The sequence below is a fragment of the Dipteris shenzhenensis genome, chromosome 20 (assembly GCF_047967505.1).
Source record: "Dipteris shenzhenensis isolate YYH24624 ecotype China chromosome 20, Dip_SZ_1.0, whole genome shotgun sequence".
Taxonomy (NCBI): domain Eukaryota; kingdom Viridiplantae; phylum Streptophyta; class Polypodiopsida; order Gleicheniales; family Dipteridaceae; genus Dipteris; species Dipteris shenzhenensis.
In genome coordinates, this window is record NC_141615.1 from 53074638 (window position 1) to 53098135 (window position 23498).

General features: G+C 47.5%; 1 protein-coding gene across 2 annotated transcripts in view; it reads right to left on the minus strand.

The window, feature by feature from the left end:
- Window positions 1-23498, minus strand: part of LOC147889838 (uncharacterized) — a 174515-nt gene that overhangs the window by 62670 nt on the left and 88347 nt on the right. For both annotated transcript variants that reach the window (XM_087391646.1, XM_087391645.1), the window contains one exon: window positions 9542-9611. In XM_087391646.1, the coding sequence (XP_087247772.1) occupies window positions 9542-9611 (70 nt within the window). The remainder of the gene's footprint in view (window positions 1-9541; window positions 9612-23498) is intronic.

Genomic DNA, 23498 nt, shown 5'->3' on the forward strand with positions numbered 1-23498 from the left:
CAGCTTCTACAGGGATCATTGTTTACATATCACAGAGGAGGGTTTCATTGACCCACCATGATATACACAGAACCACTTACCCCACTCAATGAGGATCTCTATTGGGCAATTCTGGATCTCTTCACATAGACTGCACATTGAGAGTGCCAGGGTAGAGGTCTACCCCGGGAGAGGTGCATATGCACATTACGTGACATACAGGAGGTCGAGTCGGAGGAGCATTTCATTTTCAGGTGCCCAGTATACTAGGAGATCCGAGGACGCTCTCTTTAGAGACAGTTCTGGGGGTGTTGTCCCGATTTCTCTCCTATACAGGCCAGAGATGCTTGACAAACAGAATACTACTGTTAAACAAACACGAAACCACCACAAGAATATGAGAAACAAGCCACAGTTCTTGACACCTGAAACATGATCTCCCCGAGACAATCTAAGACACTTGCATCAATGCAACTTTTTAGGACTGCATCAATGCATTCCTAAAAAGTGTCGAGAATCCTTAAAAGGCCCAATCATCGTCAATGGTTCCTGCATCTGCCAATCCAGCAACCTCAGCATTTGAAAAAGAGTTGTTAATCTCACAAGCATTCTCTTTATCTCTCTTTGTTCTTTGTCATTTTCTTTCTTGAGCAAAATCTCTTTGTATGACCGGCTTTCCAAAATAGTAGCATGTGCGTGTGTCTACTCTAGGATTCTTCATAGCCTTTCTTCTATCTTTTATAGCATATGCTCTGCTGGTTGTAGTGACTCTTCGCATTTCCCTTCACATAATAAGAGTACTACACTGTCGAGAAAATCAGCACTATCATCAAGATGAAGAATATGAACAGTTTCAGCATAACTAGGAGCCAAACTTTTCAAGCGACTACACTGTCGAGAAAATCAGCACTATCATCAAGATGAAGAATATGAACAGTTTCAGCGTAACTAGGAGCCAAACTCTTCAAGCGAATAGCATTCTTGCCCTCTTGTTCAACACAGGATCCTAACTCATGAGGTCGTTTCAACAATACTTGCATCCGGTTAAGAACTAAGATCCTCCAATTCTCTACTATCGTCTTCTCATCGACATAATGAAAATATTCGCTGCCAAGTGCACGCCCTATCGAGCCAACTGCCAAGTGCACGCCCTATCGAACCAACTGCCTTGTCATTTTGTTGTGTCCATGCAACTGCCTCCTGTTCACCTTCAAGCTTCATCTCAATACCTGCAATTAAACCCCACAGACCTTTTTGCATCAGATATAGCCTTGTGGCTAGCTGCCACAATGGAAAGTTACGGCCTATAAACGTAACAGTTGACCCTTCGACAGCCTTCTCCTTTTTCAGAGGATCCATTGCTCACAAAGTCTCTTATGCCCTTACAAAGTCTACTACGAAGAAAATATTCGTATGGACGAACGACTGCAAACTCTTTCAGAGAACACCCACACCTCACTCAGCAATCATGGAAATCTCACGACCAATCTCAGCGAGTCCTCATGATTAATCAGACTGCTCAACGAAGAGTTTTGCCATTCGGTGACTGCATAAAATGACAAGTATCCCTTGAGACTCTTTCAGAGAAGACCCACACCTCACTCAGCAATCATGGAAATCTCACGACCAATCTCAGCAAGTCCTCATGATTAATCAGACTGCTCAACGAAGAGTTTTGCCATTCGGTGACTGCATAAAATGACAAGTATCCCTTGAAACTCTGTTCATAAAGCCATAAATAGATGCACGAGAAAAGAATGACACAGTTTGATTAATAGTCCTTTATTGACTCCTACACAAACTCACAACAAATACTCTAATCATGGACTAGAGCAATGCATCCCTATGGGGCTTGTTGTTGCTGCCCTTTAAAAAATACTCTCTGAACCACGACACCTATAGGGACTACTGCCGACCCAGCTGAGAATGCACTAGGATATAACACTAGCTCGTGAAGACTACTATGTCATGAGCTACTCCAGTGACTCACATGCGTGCCTTCAACAATGACCTCTACCACCGTTCGGGGATCCAAAAAGAAGAATCACCAAGGTCTGCTCCATTTCTGTAGAAGGTCATAGAACCCACAGGACTCTCCACATTGCATGTTGTTTTCCATTTGTACTCCATGCAGAGGTAGACGCTTTACTTGAAGCTTGATCCAATCAAAGCCAGCCAACCAATTCTCCAATAGCTAGAAACCACATCAAAGTCATCTAGAACCCCCCCAAGAGGATCCCATTGCAGCAGAGCCAAATGGGGAATGATACAATCAGAATACTACTGTTAAACAAATACGAAACCACCACAAGAATATGAGAAACAAGCCAAACAGTTCTTGACACCTGAAACATGATCTCCCCGAGACCATCTGAGACAGTTGCATCAATGCAACTTTTTAGGACTGCATCAATGCATTCCTAAAACGTGTCGAGAATCCTTAAAAGGCCCAATCATCGTCAATGGTTCCTGCATCTGCCAATCCAGCAACCTCAGCGTTTGAAAAAGATTTGTTAATCTCACAAGCATTCTCTTTACCTCTCTTTGTTCTTTGTCATTTTGTTTCTTGAAGCAAAATCTCTCTATATGACCAGCTTTCCAAAATAGTAGCATGTGCATGTGTCTACTCTAGGATTCTTCATAACCTTTCTTCTTTCTTTAGTGAGTCTTCCCATTTTCCTACACTTAAAAAGAGTACTGCACAGTCAAGAAAATCAGCACTATCATCAAGATGAAGGATATGAACAGTTTCAGCATAGCTAGGAGACACCGAGAGAGGGGGATTCCCTTCTTTCGTTTCACGGTTGGTAATGCCAGGAGATTTCAGCTGAGCAGTAGAGGTTGGATTCCCTCCAGAGCCCCCCATTGGGATAGCTTCTTCATCACCGCAGATTTGCGTAGGAATTTCTGGAGGAGGCTCTGGAAATCCCTCAGAAATAGAAAGATCACTCTTTTCTTTTGGCTTTCTATTCATGGAGGGATTGCAGTGAACCTGTGGAGATCACATTTTGGGGCTGATCCCACTTGCCCTCGCTGTCATTCTGCAAAGGAGTCAGTGCTACATTGCCTTTGGGACTGCAATCAAGCAAGAATTGTTTGGAAAGGAGTTTCTCGGATACTCAACATTTTTCATACTTCCCCTTTCTTCATGACTTGGGGCTCAGTCGCATGGTTATCCCTTACTGGGCCCCAGGTGTTTTATGAGGGTGAGCCTTCTTCTTGGGCACTCTCAATCCGCCGTCAGGTGATAGAGCCCTGCTCTCTTCAGGATGTACCACATATTCCTTTCAAAGCTTCACATGTTTCAGTGGACACCTCTTGGGAGATTTTAGCTAGCATTTCCTCTTGGCACATTTGGAGAGCCAGATGCACAGAGGCCTTGGATGACACCCAAATACACCCATCACAGGTGTTCACGGGTATTTGGAGTGACATGGTTCACACTTTGATAGCCATATGGGCTAGCATGCAGGGCCCTTCAAAGGCAGCCTCTTCTAGGAGGACTGTATTTCTTCTAGTTTGGAGGGGTTCTCCCTTTTTCTCGGAGGTTGCTACCAGATTGAGATGGCACTATCAGCCCCAATCCTTTCTTTTTGGCTCTTGAGCTTTCATGCATTGCATGGTGTATCCCGTATTCCTGTATGGAGCTTGCTCTAACCGTTATCTTTAATACTTAATAGAAGTCGCTTTTTTGCCCAAAAAAAAAAAGAACTCTTCAAGAGAATAGCTTTCTTGTCCTCTTGTTCAACCAGAGACACTATGCGAGTATTTTCGATTGGTAAGTAGGAAGAAGCTAGACTTCGTCCGCCAAAACGAGGAGGAACTTCTGAATATTCTGTTTAGTAACAACTCTAAAAACTTTTAGCGGAGATTTCTAGGGGGCAGCCCCCTTCACCTCTCATTGACACTCAAGTCTGGCATAATTAATTATACACGCATGCTCTATGATATCCCAAATCAGCCAACTCCTGACCTCTCACACATACCCCGCCCCACATCCTGCACACTCTTAACAAGGGGGTGTGTGAAGGATGCTGTGATGGAACTTCATAATCGCCGAGCGAAAGATCATGAGAGCCTATGCACTGAATTCATTGCAAATGGGATTAATATCCTAGCCTCGATCTTAGCGAAGCTCTTAAATAAAGCTGTTTGTCTAGGGTTCCCACGCACCAAGACTGTTAACACTATCTCACCCATCCACAAGGCAGGGGATCCCATGAGTCCGAAGAACTACAAGACCATTATGATCGGACATGTCATGTCCAAGATTCACGCATCAGTGCTTGATTCTGAGGTTAGTCGATTCATAGAGATGCACGGACTTATAGCAGATGGACAGGCTAGATTCCGACGTGATCATGGGACCATGGATCACATTCTCACACTTGGGTGTATCATTGAGGAGGTGAGGGCACGAAAACAGAGGATTTATTGCTGCTTTGTGGACTTCCACAAATCCTTTGATACGGTTTCTTTGGGCTGTCATGGTAATTCACGAGAGGGTCTCGGGTAGAGTTTGGACAAGGTCTCGATGGACAAATGAGATCACGAGTACTATTGGGTTCAGACAAGGGTGTCCCTTATCACCAACCCTGTTTAGCCTATACATTGACGAGCTTGAGACGGTCATGAAGACACTCGGGGGGGGGGGGGATGGATGCTCTCTCGCTGGCACTCTGATCCAAAACTCGTTATACGCAAGAGATGACGTGGCGCTCTTATCTTCGTCAGCAGAGGGTCTCAAGAGACACCTAGATGCACTACAGTCCTTTTGTGATTCCCATGATTAGAAGGTCAACCTTGGTAAAATCAATGTCATGATCTTCAACACATGCCGAGTCGTTATGCACCAGGAGCAATTCACTTTCGACGGGTCGCTGCCGCTATAGGTTGTTTCGTCATACACATATCAAGGGGTTCTTTTCTCTGGACCTATCTTTACTATGAGGCCAACGATGCAGGCCCAACTGAGTAGAGGATACGCTCCAATGGCCACATTAGAGAGGCAGTCCTTCCGCTCACACTCTCAGGACCCGTGGACCAAGGGCTTGCTTTTTTACTTCTTGGTCCGCCCAACGGGGATGTATGGCAGCCCTAGTTGCGGTCCGGATCTGTCAGATATAGAGTGGGCTCGAGTGGAGCGCCTACAGGTTCTCATGCTATCACGGATCATTCACAGTAAGTCATCAGTTCCTCACCAAATCATTTTGGCTAAGTTTGGGTCATCTCCACTACAACTTGATGCAACATTTCAAGTTACCGCCTACCTATATCAGCCTACCTATATCAGGTCAGGGGGTACGGAGATTGCACTTCTGGATGCAACAGATTACCATGTCTAGCATTGTCCTCCTCTATGGCACTATCAGCAACAGGTGATCAGAGATGCTGGTTTGCGGGCACAGAGAGATAATTTGAGCGATTGGGGCTCCACAGTGATAGACTTCCCCCCTTCCAGTATAGCATTGACGCGCCTTTTTCTCTGCTCCTCTCTCATGAGGTCAACCAGGTTATTCGTGAGGATCTTTTGCAGCTACACACATTCAGGACCTGGTTGGGACCGAGCGAGCTTCCAGGGAAGCTCAACTTCTATGGGATACATTGTTTACATATCACAGCGGAGGGTTTTATCAACCCACCAGGATATATGCAGTTCCACCTACCCCACTCACTGAGGATCTCTATTGGGCAGTTTCAGGTCTCTTCACATAGACTTCGCATAGAGAGTGGCACGGTTGAGGGTTTGCCCAAGGAGAGGCGCATATGCACATTATGTGACATCTAGGAGACTCAGTCAGAGGAGCATTTCATTTTTAGATGCCCAGTATACTATGAGATCCAAGGACGCTTCTATTACCTTTTCAAAGACAGTTCTGGGATATTGTCCTGCTTTCTCCCCTTTCCAAACCAGAGATGCTTAGCCGCCTTCATTCACAAGGCAGTCAGACACCGCGAGCATCTACTTCGATCACGTAGACAGGAGCAGACCTCCTTGATAGACTCTTCTGAAAGCTCGATCATTGAGTGCTTCCAACCAGACTATACGGGCTCCCACACCACGAGCCCCCTCCATGATCGTGACACAAAGCCAGTGACACGGCAGCTCAGACAGAGGGTTGATGCACACATTACGCTTGGGGATATTTCTTCTCTGCTCAGCGTTGGGGCTCCATTGACAGGTATCACTATAGCCCTTATCAGACGCAGAGCTACGATCAGGAGACGACATAGGACCACGTCCGCGGGCAGCCACTAGAACTCAATACTTATATTTCTGACATGACTATGTAGCACTGATTTGCATTCTGCATTGGAGTGGAGGCTCATTTAGTAGCTCCACCCACACAGCTTGTTTGTATCAGGATTTTTCGCAGTCTCATAGACCCATCGATGTTTCAAAGACTTTAATAAACTCTCTCTCTCTCTCTCTCTCTCTCCCCCTAATATTAAAAAAAGTTTCAACCTAGGGTTGAAACATCCCGAATCGGCGGATCACCTTCCAATATGGTTAAATCTTAACATCCACATTCAATATGGGGAGCAGAAATTTCCAGCAAATCCAGGTGGTTTCAAGGTAAACCCAGAGAAACATAAGAATATGCCGACACTTTGGACACCAAGCTGGAAACAATGACAAATATTACATGGGCAGGCCTTCAGGAAGCAATTGTTGACTCAGCCACACAAACATTTGGAATAGTAACTACAAGGGGAAAGAAGCAGGCCAAAGGGTTACCACACAAGAAATGGTATGATGAAGAATGCAAACAACTGCGTAAAGAACTGAAAAACATAATAGACGCAGCCAGGTATAGGCAATTGGAAAAGACATACAATGCCCTCGCAAGGAAAAAGAAAAGGCAATATATTCTAGAAAGGGAAAAATCTGATCTGATTACTTTCATAAAGAACCCGAGGGAAGGATGGAAACAAGTAAAAGGCAGAAGGAAACAGGTCATAGGGGATATATCAGATGCAACCATGCTTGAATATGTTACCAAGCTGTACAATCACCCGCATGCCACAAGAATGGGGAAGGAAGATTTGTTGGCCATATAAACCAATCCTTTCACCTTTGAAGACATTGAAGACGGGTTAAAAAAGATGGCTAATGGCAAAGCTTCAGATCACATGAAGATACATGCTGAATTTGTGAAATGGACAGGAGACCGAGCAAGAACATGGCTCTTGCACATCTTAACACATGCTTTATTCACCATGGTTTCCCTCAGGAATGGCAAGATATTTGGGTTCAGCCTTTATATAAGGGAGGAGACAAAAATTACAGAACTATAATGGTAAGCTCCACATTAAATTGAGTCACAAATTACAGAAGTATAATGGTAAGCTCCACATTAGCCAAGCTCTTCAGTACATTGCTTGAAATGAAAATCAGTTCATGGGCAGAAGAAGCCCAGAAACGGGCCACTAGACAAGCAGGCTTTCGCAAAGAACACAGGACAGTAGATCACCTCATTACCTTGAGAGTCCTCATGGATGAGAGTAAACTAAGAGGACGTACTCTATTCGGCTGCTTTGTCGATTTCAAGAAAGCATTTGACACAGTCCCGAGAGGAGGATTATGGAAAAGAATGCAAGAAATAGGAGTCCCCTTGGCCTTGAGAGTAGGCATTTCTCGGATCTACAAGAAAGTACTATGCCGACTCAAGCAATCACAGGGCATGTCAGATGTTTTTGAGAGCAATATGGCAATGAAACAAGGCTGCCCTCTATCACCCATCCTGTTTGGCATATGCATTGATCAACTGGAAGAACTCATCAATGAGTTTGTAGCGGAAGAAGGGTTGCAAGGACTGCAACAAGGATTATGGACAGTGCTACTGTTACTATACGCAGATGATGTGGTTCTCTTTGCATACGCCCGACTCTATGCACAAACTACTAAAGGTGCTCAAGACTTTTTGCAGTGAAAGTGGGCTGCAAGTGAATGTACAAAGATATGGCAGTATGTACCAATCAGCCTGAGCATCCTCCTGAGATCACTTTTGATGGACAGATCATTGAATATGTCAGTGCCTTCAAGTATTTGGGGATAGACATCCTGGCGGATCACAGATGGTGGCAATGCATACATAGAAGGATGGATACTGGTTGGGGGAAATACTACCAGTTTGAGAATAACCGCAGGCACACTGACACCAGGAATTGGAAAATTCGAAATGTATTGTTTGATGCATATGTAGCGCAGACAGTGTTATATGGAGTGGAAGTATGGGGAGGCAGTATTTCAGCATCTACATGGAATGAGATAAAAAAAATGCAGAAAGCATTTCTACGTAGGCACCTTGGTGTCAACCCCACTACCCCATACTTAGTGCTTCTATTGGAAACAGGTGGGAGGCCGATCGAATTTCATGCATTGATTAGAGTTATGCAATATTTGCTAGAGGTGCAGCAAATGCCACCAGATAGACTACCTTATAGAGCATGGACTGCCAGCACAAAGCTTCAAAAGAATCACAAAAGTAAGATCATTTGTACAGGGTGCGCGACAGACATAAGGAAATGGTTCAGCCGATGGAAAGTAGATGCATACTTGACCATGCCTCCTAAAAAGGTCACCATGCAAGAATTTCAAATGTCCCTACTGAGCACTCTGCAAAGCCACAGGTTGACAAATGAAAAGAGGACAAAGTTGGAGTATTATCAAGACAACATAAACCCTTCATGTTGGTCTACATACATGTCCATGGAGGCCTTTGCTCAGCCCTACATTAGCACACCTATTCCCCTTCTCTATCACAGAAATATAGACCAGGTTTCGCACCAGATCTCATACGCTTGCTATAGAGAAGGGAGCTTGGATGCATCAGCCCAGACACGCCAAAGTTTGTACTCTCTGTGACTTGCAGTCAGTTGAGACGGAGGCACATGTAGCTTTACAGTGCCCCCGATATGCACATATCAGGGAGGACTACCGGCAAATACTGGTATGTGTGAGTTTCAGCTGATAGATGAGCTCTGGTCACATCTTACGCACAGACCTGTTAGATCTATGCATTTTGGGATTTGGTATGCATCTTGAGGAGAACAAATTTCTTATCTGTGTCAAATTCAACTTAAACTTGTTCGGTTTAAAGTCAAAAAGAGCTGATCTTTAAGGTGGCATGGGTTCCAAGGAAGAACCTTACGTAGGACATAGGGACAACCAACAAGATGAAGTGCAGCACCACATTTTGTTTGGGTAGCAACTACATTGCATGCAAATCAAATCCGCTAGTACAAAGAACTATGCCTTGTTAAAAAGTATCCAAAATAGACTTCCACAAACATCTTGCCAACTTGAAAACAGGTGAAGACATAGAGATGAGGATTGAATAAACTTGATTATCATTAAGGAAGGAAAGGCAAAACCATCAGCGACACTATATATGGAATCATACATAGAATTGGCCGAGTTTGGCCAAATTATTCAAGGTATATCACAGTAAAAAACATTGAAGTTTGTTCTATAACATGCTCACAAGATTACAAATAGAAACGATCAATAAATTTGCAAACAATCAAGATCGCTTATTTCCAAAAGACAACCCCTTACCATCTATATATGGATCGAATGCTGTGACTCCATCTGTGCCAAAATACCACCAAGGATAGGATGTCTTTCCCTACCAAAGACAAGATAGAAAACAGCAAAAATAAGTTCAAAATAATTGATCTTCTCTGCAGCAAGACCTTGATAATACCTCCAATATTCCGTGTAAAGAAAGTGAAATGCATTATTGAATGTTTTTTTAATGAGAGAATTTACCATGCATGAATGCATAATGCAAGCAATCTCACTAAAGACTAGTTCACACATAGAGAGAAGATGAAAATGAATATAGTCTTAATTGAGATTGCTTCCACATTATGCATATATGCATAACACAGAAGAAATCTCACTTAAGACTGGTTCACACATAGAGAGAGGAGGAAAATGAGAAAAGAAGATATATGCCGCCCAATCAGGCTGAAAGAAGAACCCACCCTCTCCTCCGGTGTGATCCAAAAACGTGTTTCAAGTTGATGAAAAGCAACGAAACGTTTCTACTAGAAAGGTTTCAGTTAAAGTGTTTTCTGTAGACGAAACATCTGCGAACCTACACACCTACCTCCTCCCTCTCTCAACTCACCTCACCTTCTCGTCTCTCAGCCAGTATTCGCCTCCTCCTTTGTGGACATTGTGGACCAAAAGTGACCTAACGGAGGGATTGGGGCTTTTTTGAAGCTCATGCTGGCTGTCTTGGAGTCTGGATAGCCAGTCAGTTATCCCCCATAGCTTCTCCATTTTGGTCCATTCTCCCTCACTCTCTTCCCCATCCTTGATCCCTCCTTCCTGCACATACTTGCTTCTTCATTGCCCACATTGCTCTCAATTTGCTTCTTCTTAGCTCGAGGTGGCGGCTGAAGTTTGGACAGCCAATTTATGTAAGCTTCCCATCTCAATGATCCCATAATTTTTCCCTCTCTCCTCCTACTCTCCTATTCTTCCCTTGATCCTAGTCTCTCCCACGTCCCGGATTCCCACAAGCTACCATATAAGTTGTGAATAAAAAGATATGGTACATCAAGCATAGAGAAGATGGTATGCAAGATTTGTGCAAAAACATGGAGTGGATCAACCCCTCACGTAAGAGCATACTTTTTATGGAAGGAAGGCCATGGTACAAAGATTTGATATGCCATTCCCAAGGGGATCACATGCACGTACCCCATCCAAATATATAGAGATTCGATACCTCCTTAATCCTATGATCTTGTCTATCTGCCATGTACCCACCCGAACCCTACTTGAGACCCTCTCGTATAGTGAGCCAAAGAAAGTAGGAGACTTTCCTGGCTCTACGGATGCCCCAAAAGTGAGTCCATTAGTTCAGCAAGAGCTCTGTAGTAAGTCCCTCTGTGTGCCAATGCTGGGAGGTAGATGGTAGGTGATGAGAGTCTCTCTGCTGAAGCCTGTAACTTGCCCTCGTCGAGTACTGGAAAAAGGAAAGAGGACGATCGCCTGCCACCGGAGCAGGCCATGCCCACTCACCTGGGTCCCAGTCAAGCTCCACAAGAGGTCGACCCTGAAAAATCCAAAGTCTCCATCTAGTATCCTCTGCAATGGTCAACCTGGAAGGATCTGTGGCCCATTCCTTACCCAGGTAACCAATGACCCTGACTCTTTGCCAAAGGAGCTCCTGCCGATCCAGGGGCTGCTGAGTGGGATACAATCTGTGAGAGGAGTCCGTCTCAAAATAAATAAACGGTGCCGGTCCTAAAGGAACTCCAATGCATAGCCCAGCCTCACTAAAACAACCTGACAGGTAGAGATGGGGTGAACATAGGCTGGATCTGTGAGTATATCCCTCCACTGCTGAGGAGTAGCTCTCATGATCAGTAATCTGGTGGCAGCAATCTGTCCAAGTGGCCCGTGTCTATCTCTGATCACCTTCTCTGACATCTCCACACCTCCCCTAAACCAATCTCCAACTGTCACAACCCCCCCAGCATGCCATCAGGCCAAGGGAGTCCTAAGTTATGTACCAGGGGAAGATCCCTGATACCGAAGATGGGGGTTATGGTAAAGTGGCTGTCGGGCAATTTCCTCTCTAGAGGAGGGAACTGCTCTGATGAGGTGCTGTCGAAAATGATCCCAGATCTGAATAAGCCTTTTCGCAAGTGGTGAGGAAGGCTGAGAATGCTACTCCGACAGGAAGATCCAACTGACTCTACCTGCCCACTGGCCTGCTACTCTAGGGGTGCACTGGTGAATCCCATGCAGTAGGAACTGCTTCCACGGCTAATCTCCTAGAGTCAAACCTCTAACAAGAAGTTTAACTAAAAGGGCTCTGCTCTGCATCTCCGGATCAAGAACCCCAAGTCCTCCCTGTGAGGAGGGTAAAGTGATAGTATCCCATGAAACTCTGGCCCTAGTGTCCTCAGAACCATAACCACCACTCCACAGAAAGTTCTGAAGCAATCTCCTCACCTGACGGATCGAGTCAGCATGAAAGCACCAACATGATGCAACGAACCACATAGTCGCTAGTAGAACCTGGTTGAGTACCAGCGCTCTTCCGGCCAAAGAAAGTCTAGCCATACTCCAATAGGCTAGCTTTCTCTGGATACTCTCAAGAACTGGGGCAAACTGTTGCGTCGATCCTGCTCCTGCCGGATAGGCAGATGAAGGCCCAAAGTGCCATGACTGGTACCCTACATAAAGTATCCCATAGCCTCCACTACAAAAAGGAAAAGGTAAGGTGCAAGCGGGCATCCCTGTCGTACCGATCTAGATAGCTGAAAAGCCGGTTCTCTGCCTCCACAAACCACCATCCTGCTAGAAGAGTGAGAGTAAAGTGAGGAGACCCATGAAATCCATCTATCACTGAAGCCTAGCCTCCTCATAGTGCCCTCCAAGAAACCCCAGTCCACCCTGTCATAAGCCTTCTCAAAATCGAGAAGAAGAACTGCAATCTCCTGCTGACTCTCCTGCGCCCAGTGAGTGGCCTCCCAAAAGGGGAAGATGTTATCCAAGATACTCCGATCTTGGACAAATCCTGTCTGAGTAGCTCTGATGATATCTGGCAGCATAGGCTTTAAGCGAAGAGCCAAGGTCTTCGCTAGGATCTTGTAGGCTGTCCCTAGAAGTGTAATGGGTCTCCAATTGCGTAGGACTGTCTTGTCTCCCCCTTTCGGGATGAGACAGATCATACCTGTGCATAATGTCTCGCCCAAAGATCCTGTATCGAGAGCCTTTGAAAAGGCAGAGAGTAAATGAGGCCCAATCGTATCCCAAAGAGCTCTAAAAAGAAGTGGCGACAAACCGTCCTCCCTTGAGCATCTATCTCTGGGCAGCTCATGTAATGCATCCGTGATCTCCACGAGTGATCGTGGGCTATCCAAAACATGACTCATCCTATCTGAGACCATCTGGGGGACATGGCTCCAAATCTCCTCTCTGGCTCTGATCATCTCCTCGGTGACTCGATCGGCAGTGTAAAGAGTGGAATAGAAATCGGAAGTGATCTCAACAAGACGGTGAGGGTCCATCTGAAGAGACCCAGCCTCATCCACAAGTCTACGAAGGCTATTCGAAGAGTATCTCTGACCCACTGCCCTGAAGAACTCTCTAGAGCATCTATCCCCCTTCTGGATCCAGAAAGTCAACTGGGATAAAACTTGAACTGGGCCCTCCTGCCCTGAATCTCCTCTAGTCTCTCCTGAGCCTCCGAAAGCTGCCCTCTGATGAAAAGAGAATGAGGAAAACTCTGAATCAATCTCTGAAGTTTGGATACCTCCGCTCTTGCGTTCCGATCTCTGATTCTGAACTTTTCCTTCTCCTCTTTTGCCCTCAACTAGCAAGACATGCTGACTCTAGCCAAAGCCCTCTCTACCCACATTAACCAGCCCTGATCCACAGGAGTGTCCTCTGACAACCAAGCCTCTCTCAACCGTTCCACGAACTTTGCATCCTGAAAAACGAAGTCCGGAACTCTCACAGAGCCTAAGCTCTCCAATCGAGAGGTAGGAAGAATCTGCAATAGGACTAGAGCATGGTCAGATAAAACAAAACCCAAGCGGATCCCAATCTGCCCTCCTCTGGCCTGGCCCCATTGGCCAATATAAAACCTGTCAAGTCTGACCAAAGAAAGAGAGCCATGAAAAACCCCAGACCAAGAGAACTGAAGACTGTCATCCAAGTGACGAAAGTCGTCCAATCGAGCTGCATCGTGAAGTCCAGCATGCAAAACAAAACTATCCCACTCCACTCTCTCCCTGTCAGAAAGGCCACCCTCTATCTGGCCCGACTTGTCTTCAGAGAATTCAACCATATTGAAATCTCCTCCAACAATCCAGGTGTCTGCCTGAGGAAGGGACTCTCTGAGCTGTCTCCAAAAAGCACGTCTGTGGGCTGGATCCGTGGGAGCATACACATTGAGAACACCAACTGATGTGCTCTCAATCTGAAGAATAACATAACATGCCCTACTCTCCACTAGTGTACCCTCTTGGGTGATCTCTGAGGCCCACCTGGCTGAAACTGAAATGCAAACTGCTCCCCTCGTGCCATCCGCTGGGCTCCAATATGTTTGGCTCTGTCCTCTGAGTAAGGATCTGCATCTGTCAATCCTGTCCTGGGAAAGCTTATGCTCCTGGATAAGCACAATGTCTGGAGGGGACCCTGAGGAAATAAACCTAAGGGAGTCCCTAAGCAATTGCAATCTAGGAACTCCCGACCTACGACCATCTGCATCTGAGGTAAATCTGTGGCCGTTCAGTCCTCTCACATTCCATGAAATGATGGACAACCTAGACATCGGATGGAAGTGAGGGGGTGCCAGTGGCAACGACACAAATCTCTCTCTCTCACGGCGCAATCCAAATTCGGTCTCTAATCAAACTCCAAATCTGCCCCAACTCATGTAAAATGGCTCCATCGAAGGGAATAGTACTCTGGCACGAACTGAGGAGCTGAAAGTCAAACCAACCAGCATTCCTAGGCAAATCAAAGTCTCCCTGAACCTCAAAGAACAGAAACAGAAAGGCCCTGCCACCAAAGCCAGGTCGAAGAGTCCTAGTGCATGAATGAATCTGCGAGCCGACAATACAGTGAACCGGTGAAAACTGAGTCATGCTCATGAGCTGTCTAGCAATCTCGTTGTCAAGTAACTCAACTGACCAGCTTTCGCTCCCCCGAGATCGAAAGCTGCCTGCAGAGAAACGAAGAATGTGCCCCTCTCTAGAGAGAGTAACAGATCCCAAGTACTCCTCTACCTCCTCTGACCGTCGGCAAAACACTGGAAGAAGTTCCAATCGAGTGAGGGAGTCTGTGGTAACCCCTCGAGCCAAAAAGGGCCAAAACTCAACTGGCAGATCTCTGTCAACCATCCTGGGGTCAGGTCTAGGAGCCAGAAGAGCTGAAAAGGGCTGAGCTGTCCTGACTCTACTCCTGGAATAGGTGAGAGGGAGAGGAAGAATCTACGACGAGGTGCCTATCAGCGTGGGTGACTGATAATCTCGCTCGATCTCATCTGCTAGGATCTCCCAATCCTCACGCCTGAGCGAAATCTGTGACCGCACTCGCAAAAGATCTGGATAAACCAAGAGTGAAAAGTTGCGAGGACAAGGCTGTACTGGGAGGGGTGTCTGAAAGGACGCTCCGCATAGCAACAAAGGAAGGTACTGTGCGACGGGGAAGAGAAAGAGGTCTCGAGGGAACCTCGTACAAGCGCATGAGATCCTGAAACGGGCTCTGACTCTGACCTGTGTTGTAAAATACCACTCTCTCAATCGACTGCTGGGAAGAGGCATCCATCACAGTAACTGCAGCCTGAGCAGTCTCCTACTGGATAACTGTCTCAGGAACAAATATCTGAACCTCCGGGGTAGTAGTGTCAAGAGTCATCAAATCCTGAGCTACAACCTCCTGCACAGTGTCATGACCTGCCTGCGGATGGTCCTCCGCATCTCCCCTTTCCGGGGTCTCCTGCACATGTGTCTCGATTCCCTGAGCTACCGTCTCCTGTACAGTGTCATGACCTGCCTGCGGATGGTCCTCTCCATCTCCCCTTTCCGAGGTCTCCTACACATGTGTCTCAACTCTCTGCCATCTCTGAGCTCGTACCTAGGGCTACTCGTGTTGCTGGCTCTCCCTCTATCTCCGTCTCCTCCGAGCTCTCCGTGAAAGCTGTTCCACTGGAGGCACCTCCAAGTCCTCTCAGTCCACTGGAGGCTCCCCCGGAGGAGTCTCCTCTCGCTCTGCAGAATGAGTCGAAGCAGGCTCAGAGACCCCTGGAGGCTGAACTGTAGGCTCTGGGTCACTCGAAGGATGAGATGGATCCGGAGTCTCTAATCGAGGCCGACGACTGGGGCAATCCCTAATAAAGTGGCCTCTCTTCCGACAGAAAAGACACTGATCAGGAAGACCCTCGTACAAAACCCTCTGCTGAATCTGGACCCCATCTCTCGTGGAGTACGAAATCAAAGTAGGCAAAGGTCGAGGAGGGGGGAACTCTGAAGTGAGTCTGACCCTCGTAACACCTGTACCAGCAAGTGACTGAGCATAGGAAAGTCTAGCACCTGATGGGATGACTGTACCTGCCACACTAGCCATATGCTCCACAGCTCTGCTACAAGAGTTGACCTCGTCAAGAAGTCCAGGGAAAAGCATCCAAAAAGAGACCTGTCGCGGTCTTGGGGAAGTAGTACTGAAGTGCTTCCGCCAAGGCCACAAATGGATGACTCTGCTCTGAAACTGAATCGGTGAGCTCATAAGTACTCTTTGAGCCTGCTCTGCAGACTGAAGGCCAAAAGAAAAGTACCCTCTACCAAGCAATCGGAAAACCGTAACTCAGACACCCAATGAGGCCATGTTGGCATCTGCACAATGTCGGGAGGAAAAGAAACTGTGACTTCAATCTCCTCAGGTTCGGCGACGGGAGTGGCATTAGTGCCCTCCATTGTCTCAGCTTGCGCTGTCCTGAGGGGAGGAGCTACCTCTGCTGAAAATACCCACCAAGAACTCGCAACCAACCACTAGTCAATCCCCAAAAACTTGGTTAATAAATGCCCAAACTTCAGCCTGCGTGGGATGAAAACAGGCCGCACAATGCTGAAGCAAAAAGCTCCACCAATGCCCTGGAATCACCCCAAAAACTCAGCTTGAAGACCCTGGAACACGAGCAGCAACAGCCCCTGAGAGGGCCCTGAAGCGCATTGAAGGGAGGGGCGGACAGCAGCCAGAACAGCTGCGCAGGAATGGCGGCCTGGATGGCAGCCTGAAGGGGGGTGACCTGAAGGGCAAGGGGGGCACGGCCAAGAGAGCAGGGTGCGGCCAGACGGGCTGGGTGATGGCGACGAGATGGTGGCGGGCAGCTGCAGACGGGAGCTCCTCCAAGATCACCCTTTCTTCCTGCTTTAAGCAGCTGACGTTTGGACATGCAGCACCTCGAATGCGATTGTATAAGAAATGTGCGAGGCTTGACTTTTGATTTGTGACTTTGTCACTTATTATTGATAGACAATACTTTGGATTCCAGTTGTAGTTTGACCTTTTTACCTTCATGGTCCATCACCATGGAGGTCTTGGGAGGTTCATTGATGACTCTAGTTTTTATTATTATCAGTATTCAGTATGTATGATCAGTATGATCAAGATTCAATTATCAATATGTATGATCATTCAGTATGTATGTGTGAAGATGATCATTGAGTACTCTAGTATGTATAATGTATGATCATTGATGACCAGCTTTTTGTATGATCACGACTCAGTATGTATGGTGCTTATACTTGATATGTATGGCTTTTGTATCATGTCTGCACTATGGAGTCACTTACAATCTTTACTTGCACATTTTTGTATATGGCATGATGCATACCCTAGGTATGAATGCACATATTTTCACATTCTGAATGAAACCCGTTTCGTTCATTTTTCGAAACCCGTTTCAAACGTATGAAACCCGTTTGAAACCTCCCGTTTCAGAAACTCCTGGCAACTATGCTTCTTCCCTCTTGTCTTTCCTTTGGTTGTACATATCAGCCCTTTGAATATCCTTTTCCTGTTTCCTGCTTGTATATATCAGCCCCTTTTTCCTGTTCTATTCACTCCTTTTCTATACCCTCTTTCAGCCTTCTTTCACTTTCTTCCTATTCAAGCTCTGTTTCTTTCTTCTATCTCCAAATACATTTTTCAGGTACTCAATGAGTACTACGAAGACATACATTAATAAAAGACCCTGGGCATGTTTCTTCGGAGGCTCAATTAGTTTATGATGTGATGCATGAGGGCTTTGATGATACACACAAGGATTGGAAAGATCCTGCTGCCACTGCAGGAATAATGGTGGAAGTAGAGGATATTGTGGATCCGGTGCGTGAATATGCCAAACATGCAGTTATTATCTTCTTTCCAAGAAGGATGCCAATTGCAACGGATGTTGAAAATTGGCTAACACGCAGTTTGGCGGGCTGTTTTGTTTGCAAAGTACATTATGCAACCACGGGGCTTCTTTGAGGTGATTATGGTGGACGAACAGCACAAGCAGATGCTTCTTGAGCACTCCCCTCTCTTTTATGGACAGTAGATGGTACATGCTTTCCCTTGGTCGCCTACCAAGGATTATGAGGCCTTGATTAGGCATCGTTGTCCTGTATGGGTTGAATTTGTGGACTTCCCTCAATGTCTTGCCTCCTTGTTGCCAAAAATTGCAGCCTCTTTCGGAAAAGTAGTGTGTCCCCCACAGCCAAATGGCAACTCGAATAGATTTGCATCTTGTGGGATACAGATAATCCCACTCCAGATTCATATTCTGTTACGGTTAATAATGTTGTAATGGGTAGTGCATTTTACAAGCTGAAATGGGGTTTATTTGCAGGAGCCTACTTTGAGTGTAAGAAGTTTGGGCACATGGCTTCACAGTGCCCTCCGGTCTTGCACAAAATGCCTCCAAATGCTATGTCTGCTGATATGCATCCCAAGGATACTCCTACCTCCTCTTAGGCTAAGAATAAGTCTAATAAACCAGCAAATGCCCCTTTGTGGTTGAGGATTGGCCTTCATGAGATACCTAACGACAAGCTTGTGCACAGAAGATTGCTCCTTGTAAACAATAGTTATTTGGAGCATGAAGCATACAAGGCTCTAGTTAAAGATGCAGTTCAGCCACTATCTTAGCAGGCTGGCATTGGCATTGATTTTGCTTGTTATACGAATGCAAGTAGTTATTCGTAATTATGGCAAAAGCTATATGAAGACCTTGCAGGACAATGTTGCTCGGGCAAAATTTCAGTGTTAGTCTTTGACAGAGCAGAGTCACTTCAGGACTCTTTCTTCTCAGGAAAATCAGATTCTATGCCAGGCAAAATATTACTTGCAATGTAATGACAACAGGAAAATAGCCAAATGGGAGACACGTGCGCGATAGAGAACTTTTTTGGTAGGGCATTCTCAAGATACTAGAGGTGGCTTCAGAGCTGCTCCTCTCCCCGTGAGCCAGCCCCCTCTCCCTCTCTCTCCCTCCCGCTCACCCTCGCTGCCCGCCCTCTCCCTCCCCTTGCTACTCCTCCTCTCCCTCCCCTTCGCCAGCCCCCTCTCCCTCCTCCCTCCCTTCCTCCTCCCCGCTCTCCCTCTCCCCCCCCGCCAGCCCACCCACCCCCTCCCTCTCCCTCCTCACCCTCCCTCTCCCCACCCGCTGCCCTCCCTCTCCCCACCCGCTGCCCTCCCTCCCCCGCCCCCACCCCCTCCCCCTTCCCCGCCCCCACTCCCCCACCCGCTGCCCCCCCACCCCCTCCCTCCCCCGCCCCCTCCTCCTCCCCTGCCCCTTCCCTCCTTTTCCCCCTCCCCCGCCCTCCCTCTCCCCCCCCCGCTGCCCCCCCGCCCCCCCTTTCCCCGCTGCCCCCTCTTTCCCCCCCCTCCTCCCTCCCCTCCCTCCCCCGCCCCTTCCCCCACCCTTCCTCTAACCCCCCCGCCCCCTCTCTTCCTAACCTGCCCCCTCCCTTCCTCTCCCCTGCCCACCTTCTCCCTCCCCGCCTTCAGCCCCCTTCCTCCCTCCTAACCCGCCCCCTCCCTCCCTCCCTCCTAACCCCCCCTCTTTTCCTCTCCGTCGCCTACCCTCTCCTTCCCCGTCAGCCCTCTCCCTTCTATCCTATCTCAGCTCCCCTCTGCTTCTCCTCTCCGTCCCTTCCCCTCTCTCCTACCCTCTCCTTTTCTCCTCCTTCCTACGCCCGTTTCAGGGCGTCCTAGGCAGTAGTTTCACGGACGGAGCTTTAACAATGTTGGAATCGGCCTTTTCACTTCGATTGGCGAATGGATCCCCATTCAGCCAATCTCCGTCCACTTCCACCGGCTGCGAGAACCGTCATTTTTTCAGAAGACGAGTTGCAGCAGCTCAAGAAAGATGTGGAATTAGAGGGCTCCACATCACTTTTCGCTCGCATCTTTGGGTCACATCCTTCCAGATCACAAGCTAGAGACTGGATGCTAGCGACGTTACCAGGAGATCTCGCCCCACACCTCAGGGAAATTCGACTTCTGGGACGTGGATTCTTCCAAGTGATTTTCGACACCCACGAGTCCACAGCCCTTGTTCTGAAAACTAATCCCTTGGCTTTGGGTTCGAGGAGGATTTTTGTTTTGCCCTACACCTTGGGCTTCGATCCGGTCGAGGAGGACAGTTAGGTCACATCACTGTTCATTAGGTTTCTTAGTCTTTCTCAGGTTTACCATCGACTTCTTGCTACTATCGAAGCCACTTTCGGAGTGATCACTAAGATCCCCCCCCCCTTCCTGGGGCATGCCTTCTTCCTCGGTAGAGGCAGTCAGAGCGGACGGGGTGCCTCGAGTTAGGGTCATTGTCTTTGACCCTAACATCTCAGATGACCACATCATGATTCAACGTCCAGATGGCTCTCTCCTTCGACAGAGAATCGAGATTGCAAGTAGACAGGATCAGTGCAGGATTTACAGGACCCTTGGGCACTTTGCTAGAGATTGCTCAAGGAAGAGAAAAAGACCCAAGAGGTCTTCTGGTGCAGCTCCTTCACGTACTACCCCGTTTGCACCTCCCCTGTGGCCTGTACCACGTACTCCAAGACTACCAAGAGCAGCAAGGCGCCCTGCTTCACGCACCCCAAGACCACCAAGGGCAGCAGGGCGCCCAAAGCCTGCAGCACTCCCAGTTGAACGTTGGAGAGCGGTCAGAGTGGCTCCTTTACCTCAAGAGGAGACCCTTGATCCGGTTCAGACAGATGCCATCCAAACTCTAGAGGTGGATGTTGCTGCAACCCCAGATACTACAGTTCCACATCAGGAGGGGCCTTCAGATGCACCAGCCCCAGTCATTTTTGTTTCTGATCACGAGGGGGCTACCGATACTTCTCCCCCTCAGACTGTTCATGCCACAGCTGAGGGAGTGTTTGCACAGATAAGGACTACACATCCTTCTTCAGCCCAGCCATAGGCCTCCTTAGCTCCCAGCTCCAGATCTGCTGATAGAGGCCTGGCAGGTCCTTCTCCTCCTTTCTCCACGAGTGCAGGTCTTCTTCACACTCCTCGGCCAGACTTGCTTCTGAGGAACTCTTTTTCGACACTGGCTGATTGGGCGACTTTCATGGATGATGATGAGTTTGTGCCCTCCACCTTAGGAGTCCCGGTCATCGGGATTCCTTTTCACAGGGCCTCCCCCTCAGCAGGTGTAGGGATCCTTTCACCTGTTGAGTTTCCTGCCCTCAGCAGGAGTGTTTTGGCCTAGGGGAAGCTGGTCTCCTCTACTAGGTCAGGTAAGCCTTTCCATCCAGCATCCTCCTGTCGATGAGGATAGTCAGCTGGAACATACAGGGCCTAGGTGGAGTTCCACACCGTCGCCCTAGGCAATTGATCCGGAATCAGCTTCATCCAGGTGTCACTGGAGGTGCTATTGATATCCTTTTTATCCAGGAACACAAGTTGGATGCCATTGATTGCTCTAAGTCTAGCAAACTGCTTTCAGGTCATACTTTTCGGTCGCCTACCTTGGGCACTAGGGGGGACACTTCTATTTCAGTTTCGCAGTCGGTTCTCCCCTTGGTTGTTGGACATGCAGTCATTATTCCCTCTAGAGCTCAATGGATTATTCTCTTGATTGGAGGGTGTAAGGTTGGTTTCCTTAACCTGTATGCCTCCAACATTAGAGGGGAACGTGTCTTTATGTGGAAGGATTTGCTCTCCTGGGCCCCCATTGCGGATTCATGGGTGATTGGAGGTGACTTTAACATGGTTGAGTTACCGTCAGACAAAAAAGGGGGTAGAGAAGGACTTCACTCTTTGGAGAAAGCAGCTTGGGATGCCTTCCTTTTTCACTATTGTGGTAGAGATACTTGGTTGGACGATGCCTTTCTTATGCAGCCACAATCCCTTCTGTTCTCTTGGTCAAACAGGAGGCAGCAGATGCCTATTCATGCACGTATTGACAGATTCTATGTAGATGATTGGGCACTTGACAAAGGTGGATCGGTATGCATTGCTGCTGGGGTTTCCACTTCAGACCACTTTCCTGTTGTGCTGGCTATCTCCGAGCCTCACTTGAGAGGCCGATCTGCCAGCATCGAGATTCCAGATGCCTTGTACACAGAGGAGGACCTTATAAAGGCAGCCCTGTAGATATGGGTTTCTCATGTCCAGGGTGGGCAGCCATTGCCATCACAGGTAGCTGCTGCCCTTTCTGGTATTAGCGACTTCTATCTCTTAGTTGCTCGTACCAGGAGACGAGATATTCTCAGACATGAGATTGGTGTTCGCCAGCAGTTGGCAGCTTTACAGAGGGAAGAGCAGAAACGGCCTTCAGATGCTTGGATTCAGGAGCGTGCAGCAAGGGCTCATCAGCAGGTATTGCTTGATCAGAGAGCGGAGTATGCCTTTCATGCACGGGAGTCCTTCTGGATTCAGATGGGTGGCAGAGTCAATAAACACTTTTTCTCTACTCTTGGCCCTAGACATAGTAGAGAGAGTGTATCCCAACTTATTGACTCACATGGGGTTTTACAGACAGATCCTGATCATGTCTTGCGCATAGCTTCAGATTTTTATGCCGCCCTTCTTACTGCTGATCCTAGGACCAAGGGATAGAGAGGATGCTAGAAAGGTTATTTGGCAGAGCATCCCTTTGTTGGTGAAACCGGATATGCATGTTTTGCTTGATGCACCTTTCACCAACACAGAGTTCAGAGCTGCACTTTCAGCCCTTCACAAGGGCAAGTGCCCAAGTTCAAATGGCCTTACCCCCTCTTTTTTCATTGCATTTTCGGATATGATTGGAGACTACATTACTTCAGCCCTGCAGGGCATTTGGGACTCTGGTGAGATGCCCAGGTCGCTTACAAAAGGTCTCATCCACCTTATCCCAAAAGGAGGTTGCAGAAATCTAGTGTCCCAATAACGGCCTATCACACTTCTAGGGACTTGATACAAGATTCTCGCCAAGGCAATAAGCCTCCGATTGCAGCCCCTTCTCCCAGATCTTATTCATGACACTCAGATGGGATTTGTGCATGGCAAAAGCATTTTTTATAACATTTTCTCTTTCTGGGAAGCCTCAGAGTGGGCCATACAAAGCGGCCACAATCTAGCCATTCTACTTTTGAATTTTGAGAAAGCTTATGACAGAGTAGATTGGGGTTTTTTGGAGGGCACCCTTCTACGTTTTGGCTTTACTGATGCTTGGATCAGAGGTGTTTCCTCTTTGTACAGATCACCCCACAGCCAGGTACTTATTGGTGGGGTAAGGGGTGAGAGATTTCAGATTTCTAGATCCGTCCATCAAGGATGCCCCCTTGCTCCTTTCCTTTTTTTGTTCGTGGCCAAAGCTATGAGTATCTATGTTAGATATCAAGCTAACATCTTTGGGCTGAGACTTCCCATTAGAAGGGAAGAGGAGTAACTTGACAGTGAGTTGGCAGATAACATAGCAGTTTACTTGGATGCCACTCCACAGACGCTCACTTCTTTCAGGACAGCATTGGATTTATTTTGCTTGGCAACGGGGACATAG